General features: G+C 40.6%; 1 protein-coding gene across 1 annotated transcript in view; it reads left to right on the forward strand.

Annotated features, from left to right (window-relative positions):
• The first annotated feature begins 15,657 nt into the window (after nt 1-15,657).
• ZMAT1 (zinc finger matrin-type 1) overlaps nt 15,658-25,421 on the forward strand; it is a 39,729-nt gene continuing 29,965 nt past the window's right edge. The window contains exon 1 of the mRNA XM_043460010.1: nt 15,658-16,228. Coding sequence (XP_043315945.1) covers nt 15,916-16,228 — 313 coding nt within the window. The 5' untranslated portion in view covers nt 15,658-15,915. The remainder of the gene's footprint in view (nt 16,229-25,421) is intronic.

Here is a 25,421-nt window from a genome sequence, read left to right on the forward strand (position 1 = left end):
GCAGCTAGAGAGATTTATGCCATATTAGGGGCTTCTAAGGCTTGAGCTGCTTGACATAGTCTTCCAGGAGTGATATCATTGTCTGGGTGGCCTATATATATTAAGTTTGTGTTAATAAACTGAAAATACCTAAATTTGTGCCTGTTATACCAGTGATTGCAAAGAGGCCCAATACAATAGGTAAAAAGGTAACTTGCTGCTTCTTTTTGTGGGAAAGCTAGATGAGAGAAATTAATTTTCTAGTTGCATGTAGGGAGATCAGAGACTAAATATGCATAAAACAAAGGACAAATTGCATAGCATGGAAGGGGGAGGAATGGAGGAATAGAATATGCTACCCTACTGAATAGGAGTGATACCACAGGAGAACAAGTAGCCCCAAGGAGCTTGGAGGATGGAGTTTCTGATGGAAAAGTTTAAATCAGTGCAGACATGTGAGGGTCAAATAGTCTTAACGGAGGGGCATGGCTGTCTATAATAATGATTGATGATGGGAGACAGGAGGGATATGGGGTCCATGAATGGGAATTTAATGAGGTTAAGAGAATGCTGGAAAGAAATGCAGGGGGCAGATAAGGAGAGAATGATGAGTAGTCAATATGGACCTCAAACGCCTCCAAGGGGATAGGGATTAGTTGCAGGAGTGGTTGTTCAGGCTGGAGCACCAGTTAGTATGCCCGGCATTGTTAGAGCTTCAGCTCTGAGGGAACTTGTTACACAGATATTATCCAGTAAGTCACAGAAAGGAGGACTTGGGTATGATGAGACTGAAAAATAGCGGAGCATGTAGTGTGGGGCTGTTGGACAAGGGAAACTCATAACTAGCAGTTGTGGAGTTTACAACGGAAAATGATATGGAAACAATTACAGGGACAGTAATCACAGCCAGCTACCAACTGAAATGCATAGTAGTAGGTAGAGTTTTAGGCCTCTGTGGAGAGATTGTGGAGGTGAGGATCCCAATTCAGGTTTTAGGTACCCAAGATCCGCTCATTTACTCAGTCATGTGACCCTCAGTCCTTGTGACCCTTTGAACTGTAGCCCTCCAGGTTCCTGTGTCCATGAGATTCTCCAGGCAAGATTACTGGAGTGGGTTGCCATGCCCCTCTCCAAGGGATCTTCCCGACCCAGGGATTGAAACTACATCTCCTGTGTCTCCTGCACTGCAGGTGGATTCATTACTACTGAGCCATCATTACTAATAGGTACCCAAGAGGAGAAACTAAATGATGTGACACCAATAAGAATACATCAGAAAGCATATAGAGTGCTAGTTTACAAGAGGCAGTGCACAAAGATGGAAAAGAGTGGGTTAAGAACAAATCTGAATAATCTATGGTGAGTTCCTTGATGCAGCAGGATAGACACTGGGGCCTGCCAATAGGCTTTAGTTCCTTGCAAGGTGTCATTACATGGTATAAGAGAGGATATGAAATCTTAGAGATGTAGGTAAGTAGGATGGGTAGGACCTTCAGTTAAGTAGTGGACAGTAACCATGGTGGCACTGTGTAGGGAAAAGAGGCCTGCATAGATTGAAACTGAGGGATAAGGTAAGAGGAGAGAGAGAGAAAAGAGAGGGCAGTTGGGGAAATTATAGGAGATTCAGGTGGATAAACAGGTGGGATGGAAGAGTCAGGGGTTGAGTCTGGGAACAGAGAAAGTGAGTCTGGTCAGCAATTTTTTGGTGGGTTTTGGCATCGGACTGTGGTGATAGGACATCTGGCAGTGTCAGCATCAAGGCTTGGCCTGTTACATTGTGCTGAGACCATCATTTGCAATGTGTTCAACTACTGGGCAGCAGTCATCATCTTGAAAGTGATAGGCTGCTGAGCTGAGGCCATCGCTTCTGAGATGATGGTTTATAGACTATGCTCTCATCTGTTGCCTGCTTGTGAGTGATACCTCTAAGGACCCTAATGGGGCAGAGGGACCAGGAGCTCCTGATATGAACCCTGTGCCAGGATAGAAAAGGAATAATAGAATGGGGGATGTCATTAATTTGAAGGTGCTGTTACAGTGGATATTGTATACCTATACCTACAAGTGAAATTAAAAGATGCTTACTCTTTGAAGGAAAGTTATGACCAACCTAGACAGCATATTAAAAAGCAGAGTCATTATTTTGCCAACAAAGGTCCATCTAGTCAAGGCTATGGTTTTTCCAGTAGTCATGTATGGATGTGACAGTTGAACTATAAAGAAACCTGAGCACCAAAGAATCGATGCTTTTGAACTGTGGTGTTGAGAGTCCCTTGGACTGCAAGGAGATCCAATCAGTCCATCCTAAAGGAGATCACTCCTGAATATTCATTGGAAGGACTGATGCTGAACTTGAAACTCCAATACTTTGGCCACCTGATGCGAAGAGCTGACTCATTGGAAAAGACCCTGATTCTGGGAAAGAGTGAAGGCGGGAGGAGAAGGGGACGACAGAGGATGAGATGGTTGGATGGCATCACCAACTCAATGGACATGAGTTTGGGTAAACTCCAGGAGTTGGTGATGGACAGGGAAGCCTGGCGTGCTGCAGTCCATGAGGTCACAAAGAGTTGGATATGACTGAGTGACTGAACTGAACTGATAAGTGAGAAGAGCCCATTTATGGCTAGAAAGGAGATGACAAATGGCTCAGGAATAAAATGGCACATTCAAAAAGAGATCCAGTATATAGACATATTTAATAAAATCCCAACTTTAAACTTCTTGCTGATTACATAATAATTGACCAGTAATGTATTTTTTTCCTCATCTGTGAACTAGAAATGGAAGTACACACCATATAGAAGTGTTGTGAAGAGTAAAAGAGAAAATGTACATAACTTAAGCAGTATTAATCCTGGCATTTAACAAAATCTCAGCATATGCTTGTGTGGTAAACCGCTCAGTCATGTCTGACTCTTTGGACCCCATGGACTGTAGTCCTCCAGGCTCTTCTGTCCATGCGATTCTCCAGGAAAGAATACTGGAGTGGGTTGCCTTGCCCTCCTCCAGGGGATCTTCCCAACCCAGGGATAAGTCTCAGGTCTCTTACATCTCCTGAATTGGCAGGCAGGTTCTTTACCACTAATGCCACTTTGGAAGTCCATGCTTGCTGAATGTATCATTACTTATATACCTCGCAGCCAACCAGAAAAAGAATAAAGGTTAGCGGTTAGGAGACTGGGCAAGTTTAATGCATTTTGTCCGAGCCAATACCCTCCCTCTAGCACAGTTATATGAACAGACCCACATAGACTCTCTGCTGGGAAATGGGTGGTCTGAGAAGTTTCTTGGTGGCTGAAGTGAAACTGATCAGCTCTGGTTTGACCTGCTGGCATCTGCTGCTTCAGTCTGCATCCAGGCTGCTGTACTAAGGTCCCTAAGTCCCAGCACACTGTGGACTTTGTCTTTTATATCTAATGACCCTGTGAGCACCATGTGATAATGTAAATATGAAATTGTATTATTTGCATTCATAATAATAATGTAAGAGTGAAGAAAAAGGTTATCACTTGAATGTGGCTATTAATTATGTTTTTCTATAGTTTTTCACCATCTATATTTAAAATGGAATGCATTATATATTGTTTTTAGTCACAGGTCAGTGCCATTTGGCAAAGGCTACCAATATTATAGCTTTCAATTCAGTTCAGTCATTCAGTCATGTCTGACTCTTTGCAACCCTATGAACCGCAGAACGCCAGGCCTCCCTGTCCATCACCAACTGCCGGAGTCTACCCAGACCCATGTCCATTGAGTCGGTGATGCCATCCAACCATTTCATCCTCTGTCGTCCCCTTCTCCTCCTGCCCTCAATCTTTCCCAGCATCAGGGTCTTTTCAAATGAGTCAGATCTTCGCATCAGGTGGCCAAAGTTGGAGTTTCAGCTTCAACATCAGTCCTTCCAATGAACATCCAGGACTGATCTCCTTTAGGATGGACTGATTGGATCTCCTTGCAGTCCAAGGCACTCTCAAGAGTCTTCTCCAACACCACAGTTCAAAAGCATCAATTCTTCGGCGCTCAGCTTTCTTTATAGTCCAACTCAAACATCCATACATGACCACTGGAAAAACCATAGCCTTGACTAGACGGACCTTTGTTGACAAAGTAATGTCTCTGCTTTTTAATATGCTGTCTAGGTTGGTCATAACTTTCCTTCCAAGGAGTAAGCGTCTTTTAATTTCATGGCTGCAATCACCATCTGCAGTGATTTTGGAGCCCCAAAAAATAAAGTCAGCCACTGTTTCCCCATCTATTTGCCATGAAGTGATGGGACTAGATGCCATGATCTTATTTTTCTGAATGTTGAGCTTTAAGTCAACTTTTTCACTCTCCTCTTGACATCACATAACAGGAGTTGAGGGGGCATAAAGGGGTTTTGGTAAAGGAAATCAGGCAGAGCACCCAAACACTAAATCACTTGACAAAACATATACTTCAGATCCTCTCTCAGCTAACAAGAAGAGTGTGTGTGTGTGTGTGTGTGTGTGTGTGTGTGTGTGGTGTATCCCAGGAAATGTAATTTAACTCCTGTAACTCAGGCATTGCCCATCTTCAAAATGGGAGCAATAGAACCTTCCTTCCTTGACCACTGGGAGGAGAAAATGAGAAAACCTAAGAAGGTTTGTCACATTGGGCACATTCAGAAACTGTCTTCACTCTGCTTTCTCCCTCACATAACAAAGTCACTTTAATGCCTACTCTTCAGGTTATTTATTGCTGTGTAACAAACTGTCATAGAATCTAGTGGCATTAAATATTTCTTTTGCTCACTAACTCTGTGGGTCTAGAATCTGGACTGGACAAAGCAGGGACAGCTTTTCTTTTCCACAATATCTAAGGGCTCAACTGTAAAAATTCAGAGGTTCAGTGTGACTTGATGGCTGGGGCTGGTGTCATCTGAGCTCATCTAGTTGAGACTAGCTGTGGGCTGGGACCTGAGCAGAAATTGCTGATCAGAACATCTGCATGTGGTATCTGCACTGACCTGAGCTTCTTCACAGCATGGCGACTAGGTTCCAAGTGCAAGTAACCCAAGATTTGTGCCCAGAAACTGTCACTGTCACTTCCGCCACATTCTAATGATTAAAAGTAGGTTATAACTATGCCCCGGTTCAGGGAGAAGGACCACAAACCCCACCTCAAAGAGTCTGTGGACATGATTTAAAATCACCATGTTTCTTTTTCTTTCTATCCTACTGACTTTTCACAATAAATACCAACAAGTAGTAGCATTTTAAAATTATTTTTGTTGTGGTGGTTGATCTTTAAATAAGTGCCCACTGGTGTTTGCAAGGATTGAAGAAAGTTTACATGGTCCTTATACTTTGGGAAACCCAGGGCACTTTGCATGACTGCTCTATGCCAGGCACTGTGCTTGCTCCTTTACATAAATCACCCCAGTTATTGCCTACAGCATAACAGTGATGTGAAGTATTAGCATTTCCATTCATTAGATGAGGTCTTGGGTAACATAGTCACTGTATGAAAAATTTGACATCATAATCCAGGTCTTTATGATATTATATTCAATGTTATTGCCTTCAGCTTGGCTCTGTCTTTGAAAAGAACTCCTAAGGTACAATCAATAAACATTTGAGAATTAACTCCATAAGTCATCTGTGCTATATACATAAGTGTCTAATATGGTGGTATATTAATAGAGAAAGGACTATGAAAAGGCATTGTGTTCTATAAATTATATGGGTTCTGGAAATGGAAAATACAGTTTGGTTTTGTGTTGGAAAAACAGTTGAAAAAAAGGTTGAGTGGATTAGCTATGTTTTTGTGATCCTGGTGCTCTTGTGTGGGTCACACACTGGTTGTCCTGGGATCGATGTTTTGATCAATGACAATTTTATTGCATGGGTGTGTGGTATCATGGGAATGGAAGCCTACTTGGAAGAGCAATCTTGGTTTGCATGTTAAATTCTGGTGTTTGGTGAAGAAGGACAGAAATACATTTCATTTTACTTCATTGTTACTTGAGTGTAGTGAAAGGGCTTCCAGTTGAAAGAAGGAAGATACCACATATAATCCAGGAGGGAAGCTGGTGGCTCTTAAGGCGATGAACACACATCATTTGATGGGGAATTGGGTGGACTCACTGGATATGATGCTAACTGGATTTCATTTTTGTAGCAAAATGATAACCAGTATGTTAATTCAGGGTGCTTTAAACCACTTTCACATTTTTCTCATAAAGCTGGAACCCCTACCAGAGCTACTGAACCCAAGGCCTCTGCTCTTGGTAGTAATTATTCCCTATCAGCCTCTTGGTGCCACCATGCTTCAGTGTCATGAACTAGAGGCATTTAATTAAAATAATTCAACTAATTTTTGTGTTCTTCTCCTGCACAAACCTGGATATATGAGAAGCATGACAAGTGAAATTCATACTGATAGGTAAAGTAAGAAGAGAGGTGATGGGATTCATTCAAGGTTGTTAAAGAGTTACAGGGTGAGTTGCTGGTGCCAGAAGCTAGAGTGGTCTCCTGAATTCACTCCAGTGGCCTCTCCAGCAGCCAGTGTACTGGTTTTATTCTCTACTGGCTTTGTTCTTTGCTAAATGGTATCTCATCTGTCAAGGAAGTTGTGTGTGTGTGTGTGTGTGTGTGTGTGTGTGTGTGAGTGGGTGTGTGTGCAAAGACAGAGAGAGAAAACCTAGTGCAGTGGTTAAAGTCTTAGACTTTAAGTCAGACAATTATGCATTCTAATCCTAGTTCACATTATTTTCAACATTCAGTGGTTATAGGATAAATTACCTAATGGAGTTGGTAAAGAAAAGAATGATTTTTATCATTTTCTTTTCTTTCATGTCTTTTCCTAACCCCTGATTTTATGTATGATTTAGGAGAAAATTTCCCATTGATCTCCAAAAGCAAAAGATGGTACAGAGGGACAGAGCATAGTGGGGCTGGTAAACAGAGAAATGGATTCAGGAGACAAATACTGTTGGGCCCGTGCATAACCAACATCATTTTTATTAATGAACATTAACTATATTAATTGATTAATCTAATTCTTTAATTATATTAATACTCCCTTCAAGTAACCATTTTGCTATCATTATAGTAGGCTTCTAACAGAAACTGGCTAAGGTCAACTGGCTTGTTTATTCTGTCTACTTGATTGTTTAATATCTCTTCTGTGGTAGGTGCTGCTTGTGTTTGTGTGCATGCATGCTCAGTTGCTTCAGTTGTGTCCGACTCTGTGCGACCACATGGACTGCAAGCTACTAGGCTTCTCCAAGGTCCTTGGGATTCTCCAGGCAAGAATATTGAAGTGAGTTGCCATGCCCTCCTCCAGGGGATCTTTCCCACCCAGGGATCGAACCTGCATCTCTTATGTCTCCTGCATTAAGAGGTGGGTTCTTTACAACTAGCGCCACTTGGTCTTTGTTGTTGTTCAATTGCTCAGTCATGTCCAACTCTCTGTGACCCCATGGACTGCAGCACACCAGGCTTCCCTGTCCTTCACCACCTCCCAGAGCTTGCTCAAACTCATATCCATTGAGTCAGTGATGCCATCCAACCATGTCCTCCTCCATCATCCCCTTCTCCTCCTGCCTTCAATCTTTCCCAGCATCAGGGTCTTTTGTAATAAGTTGGCTCTTCGCATCAGGTGGCCAAAGTATTGGAGCTTCAGCTTCAGCATCAGTCCCCCCAGTGATTATTCAGGATTGATTTCCTTTAGGACTGACTGGTTTGATCTCTTTGCAGTCCAAGGGACTCTCTAGTCTTCTCCAACACCACAGTTCAAAAACATCAATTCTTTGGTGCTCAGCCTTCTTTATGGTCCAACTCTCATATCCATACATGACTACTGGAAAAACCATAGCTTTGACTATACGGACTTTTGCTGGCAAAGTGATGTCTCTGTTTCTTAATATGTTGTCTAGGTTTGTCATAGCTCTCTTTAGTGGGTGTGCAACAAAGATATTCACTTTGTGCCTACTCCCATTAGTTCATCCATCATCCATATGCCTTCTCTCCAGAATTTCTTTTATTGGATATTCTATCTTTCTCCTTCCAGGACCCTGCCCAACTTGACAAGTCATCTTCCACCGCCTCTGAGTTCATATATATGCTTACCCTGGGCCAATTCTCTTTAAACCAAGATGAATGACCAAGATACTCTCCCCATGGTGCTGCATATTGGGAAGCTTTACCCTTAAAATGTACATCTTTCAAGGCTACCTCAGAGCAAAGCATAGTGCAGCAGCATTCTATTTTCAGCTTCTACCCACATACTGGGCCAACCCATCCATGAATCAGTTTGTTTCTCCATCAAGCTGGTCATAAGGAATCTTCTATGGCCACAACTAGTTGAGACTTGAGGCTCTGATGAAACAGTTTTCATAACTTGGGAGCCTTGGCACCCACATCAGTAGTTTAACTATGCTTTTGTGACCTGCCCATGCCCAATACTAGCCATACCACTTCCAAATCTACAATGAATCATTGCTGCACCCACTCAAGTTTATGATTTTGTGGGCCTGACAGTATTCAGCTCATGATGGGAAATTCTAGCTGTATATTCACTTGGTGTCAAAGGATCAGGTGCTGTGTATCTATCAAGGCTCAACAACATGCCTGGGGTCTTTTTTGAATGGTATCTAATTCTTCATTGCAGGTGGCATGGCTTTGCTTCAGGACATTGAGATTATGTTGTAAATCTCCTGCCAAGGCTCGCCATAAATTACACATGTCATCTATTCCCTCTACATGTACCTACCTTTAATACAATATGATCTATTGGGTCATATTGGCCAAGCAGCAAGGCTGCATACACATAAGTTTGGACCTACTATAGAGCCTTTTCTTAATTAAACCCCACTCAAAGTTGGTATTCTTGCATTGCATTTACCATTCTTGGTAAATGGGTCAGAACAGTATTTCTAAGTTGGAATTTGCTGCCTCCATAACCTGAGAGGCCTAGCAGGTGTCTTATCCATCCTACTTGATTGGTGGATGGCCAAAAATGCTATAATGCATCCTGTATGTTCATAAGATTGTCTGTGTATGCCCAAGATGACCAGATCCCTAAACACTTCACTGATGTGAATCTGTGATGGTTTTATCTCCCACTATGTGTCTTACTAAGGACTCAAATGTACCTTTCTCATCTGATCCAGTTAACATGATATCATCTATATAGTGGCCCAAAGCAATATTCTGCAGAATGTCCACATGTTTCATATCTCTTCAAACTATAACAGAATTGGAAAGTTAACATATCTCTGGGACAAAGCCACACATGAATTTGGTTGTCCAAATCATGTGAATGTGAACTGTGCCTGGGCATTCTTCATGATAAGGTTGGAAAGAATTCATTTCTGAGATTAGTGACCATGTCCTGTGTACTTAAAATCTGTTCTAGCAAAGATACCACAACCAACATGGCAGCTGCAAATGGATCTAATACTTGTTTGAGTTTGTGGTGGTTTATTCTCCTCCTCTTTAATCCCTTTGGATTTTTTATGATCCAGACTGATATGAGGGAAAATGATAGGCCTTATTACCACTACATCCTCTAAGTCTTTAAGGATGGGACAAATTTCTGCCACTCCCCACAGGATTTTGTATGCTCTTTTTAAATTTACTGTCTTGGCCAGAGTGGTAGTGGTTTCAGAGGCTTCCAGTTGGATTACCCTAGAATGATAGCTTTTTCCTTACAGGCTAAGGGACCAATATGGAGATTCTGTCATCTGCCATGTATATCTATTCTAGTTATATATTTGTGGATCAGGGAGATGACAAGCAGATTGTCTGATAGATTTATTAGGAATACAGTAAGTCAGATCTGGGATAACTTATATACTCCCTCTCAGAGAGCCACGAGTATACTTTAGGTTTTCAGGCATCAATGTCAACTAGACCTCAGGGTCCAAGAGGCTAAATATGCCTGGGTAATTTTTCCCCAATGTACAATTAGCTAAATAAAAGTCTATAGATCCCTTTGGGGAAGGACTCTGTGAACTATTACCATATAAACTTGCTATAGAGCTGCAGTATCCTTCCTTCTGGGGACCTCACATCTATGCTGTCCCTGGAGGCTTACAAGACAAAATACCCAGGGGAGTAGGTCTGTTGAATTGAGTGTTAAAGTGAGAATCAGCAGGTGTGTGTCCCATAATCAAACCCATCAGTCTTTGGAGGACCTGAGGTAGGTCACATCCTCTGTCATGTTCAACACCCAATAAATGTCAACTCAATATTATAGTGAAGTAAATGTCCTATGGTGCTTTGAGTAAGTTTACAAGACCCTGTAAAGATATTCAGACCCTCATCCAAACACTTATACAATGCAGCTATTCTAAAAGAAAATCTTTCTTGAAGAAAAGACTTGTGGTGAGTGGCTCTGTTTAAGAGACATTCAAAGACTGGATCTGGTCTATTCAGTACACACAGACACACACACGCACGCATAGCAGGTATCATCAAGCTAAATTCTCAGACACTTCCTGCAGTATAAAATCTCTTTGTAATAATACTAAATATTTTTTAAGTGCCCACATGGAATACACCCTTTAATAATAACAAAAAATGGCTAACAGTGACATTTATTCTGACATTCTTTACATCCAGAAAACAACTATCGGCTGGCTGGTAAGATTAGTATTAAAATTTAAAAATTTGCTAGCATACACTATTAATATTACTTACACAATTACTTTTATTTAACTCCATTGTCATTTTTTTTTTAATTTTTTTATTAGTTGGAGGCTAATTACTTCACAACATTTCAGTGGGTTTTGTCATACATTGATATGAATCAGCCATAGATTTACACTTATTCCCCATCCCGATCCCCCCTCCCATCTCCCTCTCCACCCGATTCCTCTGGGTCTTCCCAGTGTACCAGGCCCGAGCACTTGTCTCATGCATCCCACCTGGGCTGGTGATCTGTTTCACCATAGATAGTATACATGCTGTTCTTTTGAAACATCCCACCCTCACCTTCTCCCACAGAGTTCAAAAGTCTGTTCTGTATTTCTGTGTCTCTTTTTCTGTTTTGCATATAGGGTTATCGTTACCATCTTTCTAAATTCCATATATATGTGTTAGTATGCTGTAATGTTCTTTATCTTTCTGGCTTACTTCACTCTGTATAAGGGGCTCCAGTTTCATCCATCTCATTAGGACTGGTTCAAATGAATTCTTTTTGACGGCTGAGTAAAATTCCATGGTGTATATGTACCACAGCTTCCTTATCCATTCATCTGCTGATGGGCATCTAGGTTGCTTCCATGTCCTGGCTATTATAAACAGTGCTGCGATGAACATTGGGGTGCATGTGTCTCTTTCAGATCTGGTTTCCTCAGTGTGTATGCCCAGAAGTGGTATTGCTGGGTCATATGGCAGTTCTATTTCCAGTTTTTTAAGGAATCTCCACACTGTTTTCCATAGTGGCTGTACTAGTTTGCATTCCCACCAACAGTGTAAGAGGGTTCCCTTTTCTCCACACCCTTCCAGCATTTATCTTGTAGACTTTTGGATAGCAGCCATCCTGACTGTGTTAATGGTACCTCATTGTGGTTTTGATTTGCATTTCTCTAATAATGAGTGATGTTGAGCACCTTTTCATGTGTTTGTTAGCCATCTGTATGTCTTCTTTGGAGAAATGTCTGTTTAGTTCTTTGGCCCATTTTTTGATTGGGTCATATAACATCAGTTCTTAATGAGATACATCTTGTGCTGTCATAATTTTATCTATATTACTGCTTCAACAATGGAGAAATCTAAAATACTCCTAGTATTCTGCAGATACATTGAATGTGTGTTTGTACATAATTCAATTGTTATATCTGTATATTCATATGCATATATTTTTGTTTAAAGCTTTGTTACATTATACATGCTATTTTATGTCTTTCTTATTTGTAAATATCAATGTGTCTATTTGCTTTTCTTTAATTTACTGGTACTGAGCAACTTTGGATATTTGATTGCAATTGTTTTTCACTTTTGATTTATTTGTTGATAAATTTGAATATTACTGTTCTACTTAGTCATGTTCATTTTTATGTAAATCACATTAGTTATATGCCACTAAATTATATTCTAATTATTTCTTCCATTTTCTGATATCTTTAAGTGTATTGTGTTTGGCAATGGAATTTTTAATTTCCCCATATTATTCCAAAGCATATTATGTTTCAACATAGAAATAGTGAAATAACTATTGGTATGCTTTTCCTTATTGATTTCTCAAATATTCAAAGATACACTCCTTTATTTCTTTTTGGCAACTCTGACCTACATCTTAGACCCACTTCCACACACCCCCCACTCCCATTTTCTTTCTGTGATTTTAGGAGTCAGTAGTTAAAACTCATTTCAACCAATACTGTCCCCCTCCCTGTGGTCTAGTGATATAAGCAGACCATTTCAATCACTAAATTGAAAACCAGGGAAAAGTTAGTTATATCCATGAATCTGAGTGCATTCTTTAAATGAGGTTAATGAACCCAATTCAACATCACTGTTGTGAGATGACTGGGAAATTATGAAAAGTCTAGCCCATAGGAGGCTTTCATTAACTGTTACTCTTTGCCACATTCCACTTCCTCTCTCTTGTGAAAGAAACTATTTTGCCATTCACTTAATAGCATTACAGTCACAGAGAACAGTGAGAAGTGTAGAGGAAGACAGGAAAGTAGGTGCTTATTGTCATAGTGTATTACTTAGATTTGGTGGCATTTGGCATGTCACCAAATGGAGTTGGGGAATGGGGAGAAAATTAACTAGTTTCTTTTATGTCATGCAATATCTTCTCCCCTCTTTTTACTGTTTGATTGAACAGAAGACAAAACACAAATGTTTCCATTGAGCCTAAGAAGGAAGAAGTAACTGTATCTTAATTAGTATTTGTTGGCTGCTATAGCCCAATCCAGTACTCTTGCCTGGAAAATCCCACGGACGGAGGAGCCTGGTAGGCTGCAGTCCATGGGGTCGCTAAGAGTCAGACATGACTGAGCGACTTCCCTTTCACTTCACTGTTGCATTGGAGAAGGAAATGGAAACCCACTCCAGTGTTCTTGGCTGGAGAATCCCAGGGACAGAGGAGCCTGATGGGCTTCGGTCTATGGGGTCGCACAGAGTCGGACACGACTCAAGCGACTTAGCAGCAGCAGCAGCATAGTCCAAAGACAGGAAATTGTAACTACCACACAGAGGTCAGCAGGTTCAAGTAAATCACTGCTAACCTTACAGGTCCCCCAAAGCCTGTATAAGCTGGGTATAAGCTGTGCAGAAGAATGTTGAGACCACTACAAAAACTCATGTTTTACATCTATTTGAGTGAATGTAAAGAATGGCCTCCATTCTATTCTAAAATGTGTACCACTGGTGAGACCTAAACCATATTCAGAATCCTAAACCATGTTCAGAATCCTGCTGACCAAAAAGTCTGGGAAATGTAATTCATAGGCTTCCAGCTTCTGCAACACAGAGGAGAACACAGAAGAGGATGGAAAGACTGTTCAATACTAGTTGACAATATCTGGAAAAGTCCTCTGAGTTTTATTCCTCTAACCTTCCTGATTTTTTAAAATATCTGATTCTCTATGTTAAATAATTTCTGTTTGAAATACCTAATGCAATTTCTCTTTTGCTGACTGAATCCTGAGGGATGCACACTCCCCAGATTCTGATTGAATAGTTCTTATACAGTTATATACGAACTGTGATTCATATTTTGAGAAACAATGTTTTTGAGGGATTCTCCCTCCCATACTAGAAGGGATAAGCTACACTCTTTTATGCATGCCTTGTCCTACTGGCTGTTTCAGCGGAATATTTCTTGTGTGTGATCTTTCCAGTAATTTCTTCAATGAGTAAAGGCTGCACTAACTTAGAGAGGGACAAGAAAGAACATGAGAGAAACCCAATGACTCAGGTAATCTGGGTAAATTATTGAACCACAAAAACAACATAAAAATGTCCTTAAGAGCCTAGCACTCCAAGTCTCTGAGTTTACTATTCAGCTCCCGCCAGTTGTTGGCAGTTAGGAATGCACAACAAATACTGCCAAATCTTCAAATGTTTTTAAGATATTTTTTTTCTTTTGTATGAAATGCGAAATGTTTCAAATGTTGACAGGGAAGTAAATAAATGACTGTGCAGTTAAAACACATCTGTGGGCCAGACCTAAGGACTTAGGGGCCTAGGCTTAGGGACCATTGATTTTTGACCTTTGCCTAGGACTTCACTGTGCTGGATCATGAGAAATCAGAAATAAACTGTCTTTTGTTTCAAAATGGTCCCAATCTATGGAGAAGAGAGGCACACAATCAAAATACGCATATGATATAGGTATAGCACAAAAGAGGGTGGAATTAAGGCTAAGTAGGAACAGGACATGTTACCTGGAAGAAGTGATATATTATTTGGATTTCAAGGGGTGTATAGGGATTCAGTAAGAAGATGCCTAATTACAGGGAAAGGGGACATTTCAGGAAGAAGACGCAATATATACAATAGCATTACATCATGAAATAACAGCTTTTATAGGAATCTGTAAGAAGATTTTAATACTGCCAAATAAAGTAAAAGCAGAGTGGGGAGGTAGGGACAGTGGAAGGGGATCAGAATAGGAAGTGAGGGGGGAGACTAATAGTGCAAAACTGTGTCCTTTGACTGTCTAACAAGCAAAGGTGGGTCAGTAATAAATGGCAGGAATATGGAAATAGATTGGAGGACTTGAGATCAGAGGAAAGGAGACCAGCGAGGCAAATTTTATAGTTCTGACAAGAGACAATGAGGATTTGAAATACGGCTGTGTAAGTGAAAATGCAAAGGACAGTATACCCAAGAGAAACTTTTGCACAGATGCACCATGACACACACCCATCAACAGAGAAATGGATAGATATTTTACAGCATTGACAGTGCGTGAACTACAGCTACATGGATGAATTTCAGAAATAAAATTTTAGCGAAAGTAACAAGCCCCAAAATGCTCCCTAGAAAAATACCTAAATTTTTGTCAAATTTGAAAACAAAACTAAACAACATGGTTTAGGCATATATCTATGTACTGGAACATATGTAAAAAGAATATGGGAATAACAACTAATATGAATCAAGATAATTGTTTCTTTGGAATTTGGGGGAAAGATGGTGAGGAGATTCAAATAAGCAATATTCTAGTTTTATTGTTGGGTCCTGGAGTTCCAGTTTTTTAATTGTAATTTAGACGGGTAGATCCATAGTTAAGCAGGACTTTAGCGCTTGTGATGAAAATGCATTATGACCAAGGCTTCTGCTATTTTTCTGTTCAGTGAGGGCTATAAGAAAGGTGGGAGAAGATACCTTTCAGAGCGACTTTGGTGATGGAATAAATTGGTTTCCAGACATTCTTTTCCTTAAATTGGTTTTAGATTAGCTCCTCCAACGGAAGAGACATCACTGTGTTAAGACCGCGTGCTTTTACATCCCGCGCTTTTTGCCCTTTGCCCTTGGCCGCCTTCGCTTCCCCTCCAAAGGGAGGTTGGTGACGCCAAGCCTTGCGGGGAAGGGAGGGGGTGGCCTGCGGGTCTGAAGCGTTCCTATTGGTGGAGACAAGGAGCGAGAAAGAGGCTTGAGCTGAAGCAAGGCAAAGAGGGGCTAAGGGGCGGGGCTCATCGGGAGGCGGGGCAAGAGGAGCTTAGCAGGAGTGAGGCGCAAGAGCAATTGTCAGCGCCTCGCTGCGATGGCGGCGGCGCCGAGCGCTGTCACACAGCTGACAGCGCAGTCTTCCCCTCAGGAAGCTACCGTCTCTGTCGCCTCCTCCTCCTCCTCCTCCACCGCCACCGCCTGAGCGGCGGCGGCGGGGGCGGCGGCAGCGATTGTGCCTGCCTCCTCTGCCACCTCCACGCCTGCCTGCCCGCCTGCCCGCGACTGTGGCGGCGGCGGCGGCGGCGGCTTTGGCGGCTTTGGCGGCTCCACTATGGCGGCGGCGGGGAGGGGGGGCAGTAGTTTTAAAGTAGACACCCGCCCTTGCCTGAGAGAAGGTGAGTTCCCGTCCCGGGGTGTGGGGGAGGCCCCATCTCCTTTGCTGCCTCTCTTCTGCCTGCCCCAGAGCGGACTGGGCGCGGTTCGCCACCGCCCCACCCCCCACCTGCTGTGGCGCAGTAAAGGCCAAGCTCGCCCCGCCCCGCCCCGCCGTTGTAGCCCCGAGTGTGCCAGAGGGACGAAGCAGAGAGGGGCTTCCCTACCTCCTGTCCGAAAAGGATGGGGGCCCCCAGGAAAAGGAACTGCAGGTACTCACAAGCCAGGAGTTCGAAGGGAAGGAAAAAAAACAACAACACTTAATTTCTCTCCCAGCCAGGGCGCTGTAGTGTGCTCTCTCTAGGAATCCGAGGTGTGATTTGGTGAAGGGAGAGAGGGCAAGGTATAAAAGTGCGCTGGAACTAGAAGGTCAGGGAAAGGGAAGGGGGACTGACGGCGAGAGGGGCCAGAGATGAGAGAGAAACGGCCAAAGAAACGAGAGGGAGGAAATTTCCCTTTGGGGAAATTCAGCATCCTTCAGTGTAGAAACTTTGAGTAGTGTATTTAAGGAGAGACGAGATTAGACATTTGGGGAGGTTAGAGTGTATGTTGAGCTTTAAGGTAGGATCGGTTGGATTTTAGAGTCGTAGGGTCTGGTGGAGGGGGTTGTACCGAGGAAAGAAGAGTGGCAGAGGCACAGATTTCAGAATTTCCTTTGGCTATTTGAGGGTGTAACCTTCCAAAGCAAGGTTTTCGTGCCCATCTTTAAGGTGGTTTTAGCTTTAATAAATAATGTACATACCAACACACATTACTCCTAACATATTTCTTGACGATTTCGGTCGAAGTAGTATTTAGTTCACACAAACTACTATATATTTGTGAACAGCCTACTAATAGCAAACTGTAAAATTTGCCATTGAAATGTGTTTTAAAGCAGTTTTGGAAATGCTTCTTATCTGGGTGAGACCGAGTCCACCGCAGAAGATCTCTGTAAAGCATTTTGCCATCGTAAATTTCGTTATTAACTTCCAGTATATTCTGTGTTACCGTATGCTGCTAATTTGCCTCTAAAGTGAAAGATCGTGGACCCCCAAATAGAGTAAAATAATCTAAGTTACTTTTTCCTAGAAGTAAAAATAAAAGTATTCCATAAAAATAATTTTCACATTCTTAAATGATGTATCCCGTAACCTATGACATCTTTCATGTCATAGGAGGAGTGGCAAAGCAGAAGAAAAGCCCTTACAATGTTTGTCATAGGCACATTACATAAATGGCACTTACTAAATATAGAAGTTAGAAATACACTGTATATGATGGGGTTTTTTAATTTATGATCTCTTTTACTGAAGACAGCTTTTGAAAGACTTTTATTTAGTGTCTTCAGTCATCCTGGACTTAAACACAGTTGCTCAGGGATGAAAGTATGAAGCCTCCTGGAATTTTTGTTTTCATACCAAAGTTTTCTGTCTATAACCAACACGAAGGAGAGAACAGTTTTTCAGGAGTCAAGATCACATTTCAGTTTGACTCACATGGCCTGTTCACAGTAAGGTTTAGGACCAGCATCTTATGGAAAAGATGGCTTTTTGCCTGGCTCTGTGACTGACTTGGTTGCAGTATCTTTGAATATATGCAGGTATTAATGGCTTTAAGAGTTACAAATTCAGAAAGTAGTGGCAATACCCTGTCTATACTACTGCTAGCTGGTAAAAATGAGGAGAGCCCTAAAATAGGAGTTTGCTGAATCTAGGTTCTGGTGTTAGTTTATCTGCTAGATTTTTCTGACCCTGAACAGATCTCAAGCTTCCTGGATTTGGGTCTTGACATTTATGAAATACAGGTATTGAACTAGCCAAACTCTAGCTCAATTTCAGATCTGAAAGTATAAACCGTGGTTTTGCAGTTCTGCATTGATACTCTTTCAATAGCATTTCCATGGCTGTGCACTAGAACAGTGGTTCATAAACTGTAGAAACCTTGACCAACATTTATGACCTGACATTCAGTGAGTAATACAATCTGTGTTGTTAGTGTTGATACAGTTTACTAGGATATGAGAAACCAAATATAATTGCTACCTAAAAATCATCTCTTACCATTTCATTTTGGGTAAATATTCTTCATTAACTGTTCAGTGCAAACCAAAAATCCTGACTTTTCACTTAACAAATGATACATAGTTAATATAGTACACTGTCCAAAATGCTATTTAGGTATCAAGTTATTTTTGTTTAGATATTTGTAGAGGCCATTAATTGTTACCAGTTATGATAGTGGATAAAGGAGAGGAGAGAAAAATGTTTCTTGGTGGTGTGCCAATATCTTTTGTTTGTTTTGTTTTTTAAGTCCTAGTTAGAAGATGACTAACAAGTTGCAAATAATTGTCAAGGTTCAGATTATTACAAATCCACTACAGACAGGACCATTAAAAGTTACTTGATGAAACATTTGCTGATACATTTTCAACTATAGTCAGTACTCCTGAGGCTTTCATCTGTCTTGGGGTTGGTAATGAGCAAATGTCAGTGGAGATTAGAAATTGCTAAGCAGGGAAGATTAGAAGCTTTGAAAGGTTACAAGTGGGAAATTGGACAATCAGCTTAAAAACAAATCAACAAATAAATGAAATGCCAAGTGAACACGTATGAAAAAAACACAAGAAACAAATTCACGGAGAGGGGCAAGTCATGAGATTTTCTAGGACCCTTCATATTTCATTCAGTGAAGTTTTTTCAAAAATGTATAATGGCTCAAAACTGAGTTTTCATCCAGTATTGATGTTACCATGTGATCATAGTAAAATTATCTAAATGAAAATAAACAGAAACCCTCGTGTATTTTCCTCTTCCTTTTAAGAAAAAGAAGTTATTAAATAGATTCTGGGTTTTTTAAAATTATTTTTGTTAGTTGGAGGCTAATTACTTTACAATATTGTAGTGGTTTTTGCCATACATTGACATGAATCAGCCATGGATTTACATGTGTTCCCCATCCTGATCCCCCCTCCCACCTCCCTCCCCATCCCATCTCTCTGGGTCTTCCCAGTGCACCAGCCCTGAGCACTTGCATCCAACCTGGGCTGGCCATCTGTTTCACACTTGATAATATACATGTTTCAATGCTATCCTCTCAGATCATCCTACCCTCGCCTTCTCTCCAAATAGTCCAAAAGTCTGTTCTATACACCTGTGTCTCTTTTTCTGTCCTGCATATAGGGTTATCGTTACCATCTTTTTAAATTCCATATATACGTGTTAGTAGGACATCCTGGCATTTTACTTAATGATCTGTTTGCATAGCAATTACCTAACAAGGCTTTCCTTTGTCTTAATGTTCTTAAGTAAAGTTTCAAGTCCAGCATGAGAAAACCTAGTTAATAGCCTTTCTTTCATTTATTCAGGAATAATTTATTGAATGCCGTGTGTGTGCGTGTGTGTGCGCGCGTGCGTGTGCGCGCGCATGCGCGCATGCATGTGTGCACCTGCACCGAACGTTTGGCTCAGTGCCCAGAATATACAGGCAAACTAGACGTAGCTATATTATAGAGCTCAATAGTAGTGCTTGATAGTAAAATTATAAAGTAAAAATAAAATAATTGGGGGAAAGACAGTTTTAAGTGCAACTAGTCAGACTTCTAAAGCTGTCAAGACTGTGCCATTATTCATTGTAAATCTGTACTTTGCCCACATTGTCTCAAATATTATAGGCACACTAAAGCAAATCATATGATACATCTAATGTTGGTACTAAGGAAGAATAATTAGCCAACTGTTAGAATTAATTTTTAATTCTCTGCTTTTGGCAGGGTGGGGATATCTGGAGAGAGGTTAATGACCATTTCTAAGTTTGCAATCCTTTGCCTTATTAAGTGTCAATATGTGAAAATATTGACTAAGCATCTAGATTTATAAACATCTATTAATGTTATATTCATCACATATATCTGTTACGATATTAACTTTGATTCTTTTCCACCTGAAACCAGTCTTGCAGATCCATTCACATTTACTAACCTGTTGGAATGAGGGGCATGGTGACTTTCTGATGCAAAGTAGTTCTCATGGATCAAGTAAATTAATGAAGTTAGACAGGACTTGAATTCAGTTTCTAACTTCATAAGCATGACTGCTGAGCTAGCTAGCCACAGAGTGCTTATGATTTTGAAGGTCAAGAATTTAGTTTTAATATTCAATAAATATTAAACATATAACAAGTACTCCCAATTATTTTGTAAATTCCATTTTATAATTGTTAATATGCCCTGAGAAAGCCTTCATTTTTTTTTATTGTGATAATCTGTGTAAATAAATCTTGCCAAACTCATAGGTCAGGTACTAATTTTATAATCTGAGAAAGTAAAGGTACTAGATAGCATATAGCTATAAGTGTTCATAATGCTGACAGGTACAGATCTGCATTTCTGGCACAATTAATCTATCTGAAAACTCCTTAAATGGAATGTGCCCTTTAGGGAAATAAAGAGTTAAAACTCCCCGGCAATCCAAAAAAAAAAAAAAAAAAAAACTCAGCAAGGTTAACTTCAGTTGCCTAGTGTCCTACAACTTAGTGTTGAGCTCTGCTCATTCTGTCCTAAGATAATGATGGTATTTAAAGATTGCAAAGATCAAGTCAGCTATTTCTTAAAAATACGTTTTAACCAAGAATGTTTGAGAAAGATTATTTCTAAAGGTACAGTCATGGAGAATATAGTGCATATACTCCCGGTAGAATTAAAATGTTTACTTCTTAGCTTTCTTGATGGCTCCCGATTTCAAATCTGTGACTTAAGAATGAGATATATGTTCATAGTATTGCAGTCAACCCTTCTGAGGTTTGCTGCATTCTTGTCCCTATTAAAATAGAACATACAAGGCATTCTTTACAATGCTGGGTTGTTTTTTGTTTTGTTTTTTTTTGCATCAAGATCAACTGGACTATGAAATTCTTACTTCAGCAAAGCATTAAAACAGTTAGTAGCTAGTTCTTGCCATAAACATTTGATGAATTATCTTGAGGAAATTTGATGTTTTGTACAACTAAATCTAATTGTCATGTAACAAATGCAAGTAAGATTCATTTAAGTAAATATAGCCAATTATAATTTAGAGTCACCTAATTTGAATAAGCATAAACTTATTATCACATTATGGTGGTGTTCAGTTGCTAAGCCCTGTCTGACTCTGTGACCCCATGGACTGCAGCACACCAGGCTTCCCTGTCCTTCACTGTCTTCCAGAGTTTGCTCAAACTCATGTCCATTGAGTCAGTTATGCCATCCAACCATCTCATCCTCTGCTGCCCCGTTTTCCTCCTGCCCTCAATCTTTCCCAAAATTAGGTTCTTTTCCAATGAGTCAGCTCTTGGCATTTTGTGGCCAAAGTATTGGAGCTTCAGCTTCAGCATCATCCTTCCAAAGAATATTCAGGGTTGACTTCCTTTAGGATTAACTGATTTGATCTCCTTGCTGTCCAAGGGATTCTCAAGAGTGTTCTCCAGCACCACAGTTTGAAAGCATCAATTCTTCGGTGCTCAGCCTTCTTTATGGTCCAGCTGTCATATCCATACATGACTACTGGAAAAACCTTTGTCAGCAGACCTTTGTTACTATGGACTTTGGTCAGCAAAGTGATGTCTCTGCTTTTTAATATGCTATCTAGGTTCATCATCGGAGAAGGCAGTGGCACCCCACTCCAGTACTCTTGCCTGGAAAATCCCCATGGACAGAGGAGCCTGGTAGGCTGCAGTCCACAGGGTCACGAAGAGTCAGAGTTGGATATGACTGGGCAACTTCACTTTCAATTTTCACTTTGATGCATTGGACAAGGAAATGGCAACCCACTCCAGTGTTCTTGCCTGGAAAATCCCAGGGACGGGGGAGCCTGGTGGGCTGCTGTCTATGGGGTCTCACAGAGTCGGACACGACTGAAGCGACTTAGCAGCAGCAGCAGCAGCAGCAGTACTGTAGGCCATAGTTTTTTCTCCCATCCCAAGTTATTATGAAAGTTTTATTTTCTCAAGTCATGTAAACATTCCTTGTAGGAAGGAAGTAAAGAGATTAAGCACATTCATTAATAGAAAATTGACTGATTCATTCTGTAACCAAAGGTTACAACTATACATAAATATAATCAAATTGTTGTAGGAGCATCAAATACATGAACTCTTTTTTATAAGATCCCATTTATAATTTGTCATAAAATCACTCTTTCATTTAAAATAGCCTTCTTAAATGTTATTCAGTAGAAGATCATTTAGGTCAAGTATCTGCCTGTAATGCAGAAAACCCGGGTTTAGTCCCTGGATTGGGAATATTCCCTGAAGAAGAGAATGGCAACCCAATCCAGTATTCTTGCCTGGAGAGCCCCATGGACAGTGGAACCTGGCAGGCTTCAGTCCATGGGTCGCAAAGAGTCTGACACGACTGAGTGACTAACACTACACTACACTTGTGGCACTAATGGTAAAGAACCCATCTGCCAATGCAGAAGACATAAGAGACGTGGGTTCAATCCCTGGATCAGGAAGATTCCCCTGGAGGAGGGCCTGGCAATCCACTCTACTCTTCTTACATGGAGAATCCATGGACAGAGCTACATGCGAGCTACATGCCGTAGGGTCACAAAGAGTTGGACACGACTGAAGCGACTTAGCATGCAGGCACACTACTGCTAGCAAAACAAAGGTTTATTACTTGTTTATGCAGTTTCTTGAGTGACAGGTTGGCTCTGCAGGTTGTCAGCTGCCTTTCATGCCATAGTTCAGGGAGAAGAAGGGTGATTTGAATTTTTTTTCAATATTTTATTTTTTATTGTCATATGCATAATATAAAGGTTTCCATTTTGATCATTTTCAAGTGTGCAATTCAGTGACATTCACGTTGTTGTGCAACCTGCACCACTATCCATGTCCAGAACTTTTTCATTGCCCCAAACTGAAACTTTTGTTATGTGACTATATTTCTACACTCTATAGAACTTGCTGATTCTGGAAAATAACAGATATTTAAAAGTTATTCTTAATCTTTTCCATATCCTATGAGTTTAAGCTCTCACTCCATTATCAGACTTAGGTTCTCTTCCCATATTGAACCAAGTTTTTGACAGTACTTCTTTATTCCCCATTGCTTTTGTTTTATGTTAAAACAAAGAAATGGTATCAGCATCAAAAATTCCTGTATACTTCAAAGACACTATATCCCAGTCCATATTTGAGAATATACCACTGTATCATTAAGATCTCACTACCAATCTGCCCTAAGGTGTGCTTTGATTCAGAGTATAAATCTTGCAAAGCTATGGTTTTTCCAGTAGTCATTTATGGATGTGAGAGTTGGACTATAAAGAAAGCTGAGTGCCGAAGAATTGATGCTTTTGAAATGTGTTGGAGAAGGCTCTTGAGAGTCTCTTGGACAGCCAGGGGAGCAAATTAGTCAATCCTAAAAGAAATTCACCCTGAATATTCATTGGAAGGACTGATGCTGAAGCTGAAGCTCCAATACTTTGGCCACCTGATGCGAAGAACTGACTCCTTGGAAAAGACCCTGATGCTGGGAAAGATTGAAGGCAGGAGGAGAAGGGGATGATAGAGGATGAGGTGGTTGGATGGCATCACCGACTTGATGGACATGAGTTTGAGCAGGCTCCGGGAGTTGGTAATGCACGGGGAAGTCTGGTGTGCTGCAGTCCGTGGGGTCACAAAGAGCCGGACGTGACTGAGCGACTAAATTGATGCATATTTTTTCCAGGATTATGATAGCAGGCAAAATATGTCAAGGAATGAAGAGCATCTCAGAAGTGCTATGTTAGGAATACTAAAACAGTATACCTAAGATTAACTGGGAGATGTTTACCATCTATGTTTAAAGCAGCTTATTTGCTGCATACAAAAGATGAAATCCCATTTCACAGCATTCAGTATTTTTCATTTGATATTCTAATATGTAACCTATTTATATATATTTTAGCCCTTGCTCTCCAACCAAATTAGATTTAAAGATGCAGGACCATCTGCCATGAATTTGGTGTATTCTTTGTTATTGAAAACTGAGCCACTTATACCTAAATTATAACTAAAGTAATACTTCAGTTTGCTAAGAAGACGTTTACTTTCTGACACTAGCTATAATGACTAAAACCTTATACTCAGAAATATGTGTGTATTGCCAAGAAATATTTGAGAAAGAACCAGTTGTGGGGTTAGGACATAGACAAGGAGATGCTAATAATGGAGGATTAGGGGAAGAAATACTGGGACCTTTTGAAGTTTTAGACCCGTAAAGTGTGTATGAACTGAATAGCTGCTTAATACTTCAAATCATCTTTTGTGCTTTCCTGGTAGGCTTACTATTTGGAAAGAGCTAAGATATTTGGGTCCTTCTGTAAGTACCCCACCAAAATTTTGCTTCTCTGTGTATTCTAAAATACAATCTTTTCCCTTGACCATCAACCCATGATATAGTCAAGTACAAAAGAAACTCCAGAAATGGTAACCTGATACATGATATGTCTGTGGTATGTTCTTAGTTATATGCTAGTTAGTCGCAGGGTAAAGTCTGTAATACAGTCTCCCTCTTTCTAGTGCTTTTTACAGTCTTACTGCTTTTGGAATTAAAAATTGATATGTGCCCATATTTTAGCAATCAACCAATAAAAATACACTTGTTTCCTATTCTAACCAGTTTAAAAAAGACATGGTGAGAGTATAATGAAGAAAAGAAAAGTGAGGAAAATACAACTCTCCAAGTTTCTTCAGCTAGACCTTGGTCCTGCTTCCTATCAGAACCAGCTCTTGAAGTCTAGTTCTTTGAGAAAACACTTAAGTTCCTGGCATGTAGTGATTGCTCAGTAAACATCAGTGCCTCTCTCAGCCATCTTCCTCACAGCCAATGTCATTTACTCACCTGACCCCTAATTTAACATCTGCTTCCTGAGGTTGGCCTTCCCCATGAAAAACATCTGTACTATCACCAGTTTTATCTATTTTCAGAGCTGGCTATAGGCCATTTTTTTCTGGATGTCCCAAAATCATGTCTCAAGGAGTGGGGATCAGGGTAAAGTAGGGCCTAAAGGAATATTTATTTAGCATCCTGTGTGAATCAAACATATGTTTCTTACATATGCCAAACCTAGAGAGGAAGTTTCTCATTCAAGACTTTGGTCTTTTTAAGAGCCAGCTCTCTGTACATCTGTGTCTCTTTTTCTGTTTTGCGTATAGGGTTATCATTACCATTTTTCTAAATTCCATATATATGTGTTAGTATGCTGTAATGTTCTTTATCTTTCTGGCTTACTTCACTCTGTATAATGGGCTCCAGTTTCATCCATCTCATTAGAACTGATTCGGGAGAAGGCGAGGGTGGGATGTTTCGAGAGAACAGCATCGAAACATGTATATTATCTATGGTGAAACAGGTCACCAGCCCAGGTTGGATGCATGAGACAAGTGCTCGGGCCTGGTGCA

The sequence above is a fragment of the Cervus canadensis genome, chromosome X, assembly GCF_019320065.1.
Source record: "Cervus canadensis isolate Bull #8, Minnesota chromosome X, ASM1932006v1, whole genome shotgun sequence".
Lineage (NCBI taxonomy): Eukaryota > Metazoa > Chordata > Mammalia > Artiodactyla > Cervidae > Cervus > Cervus canadensis.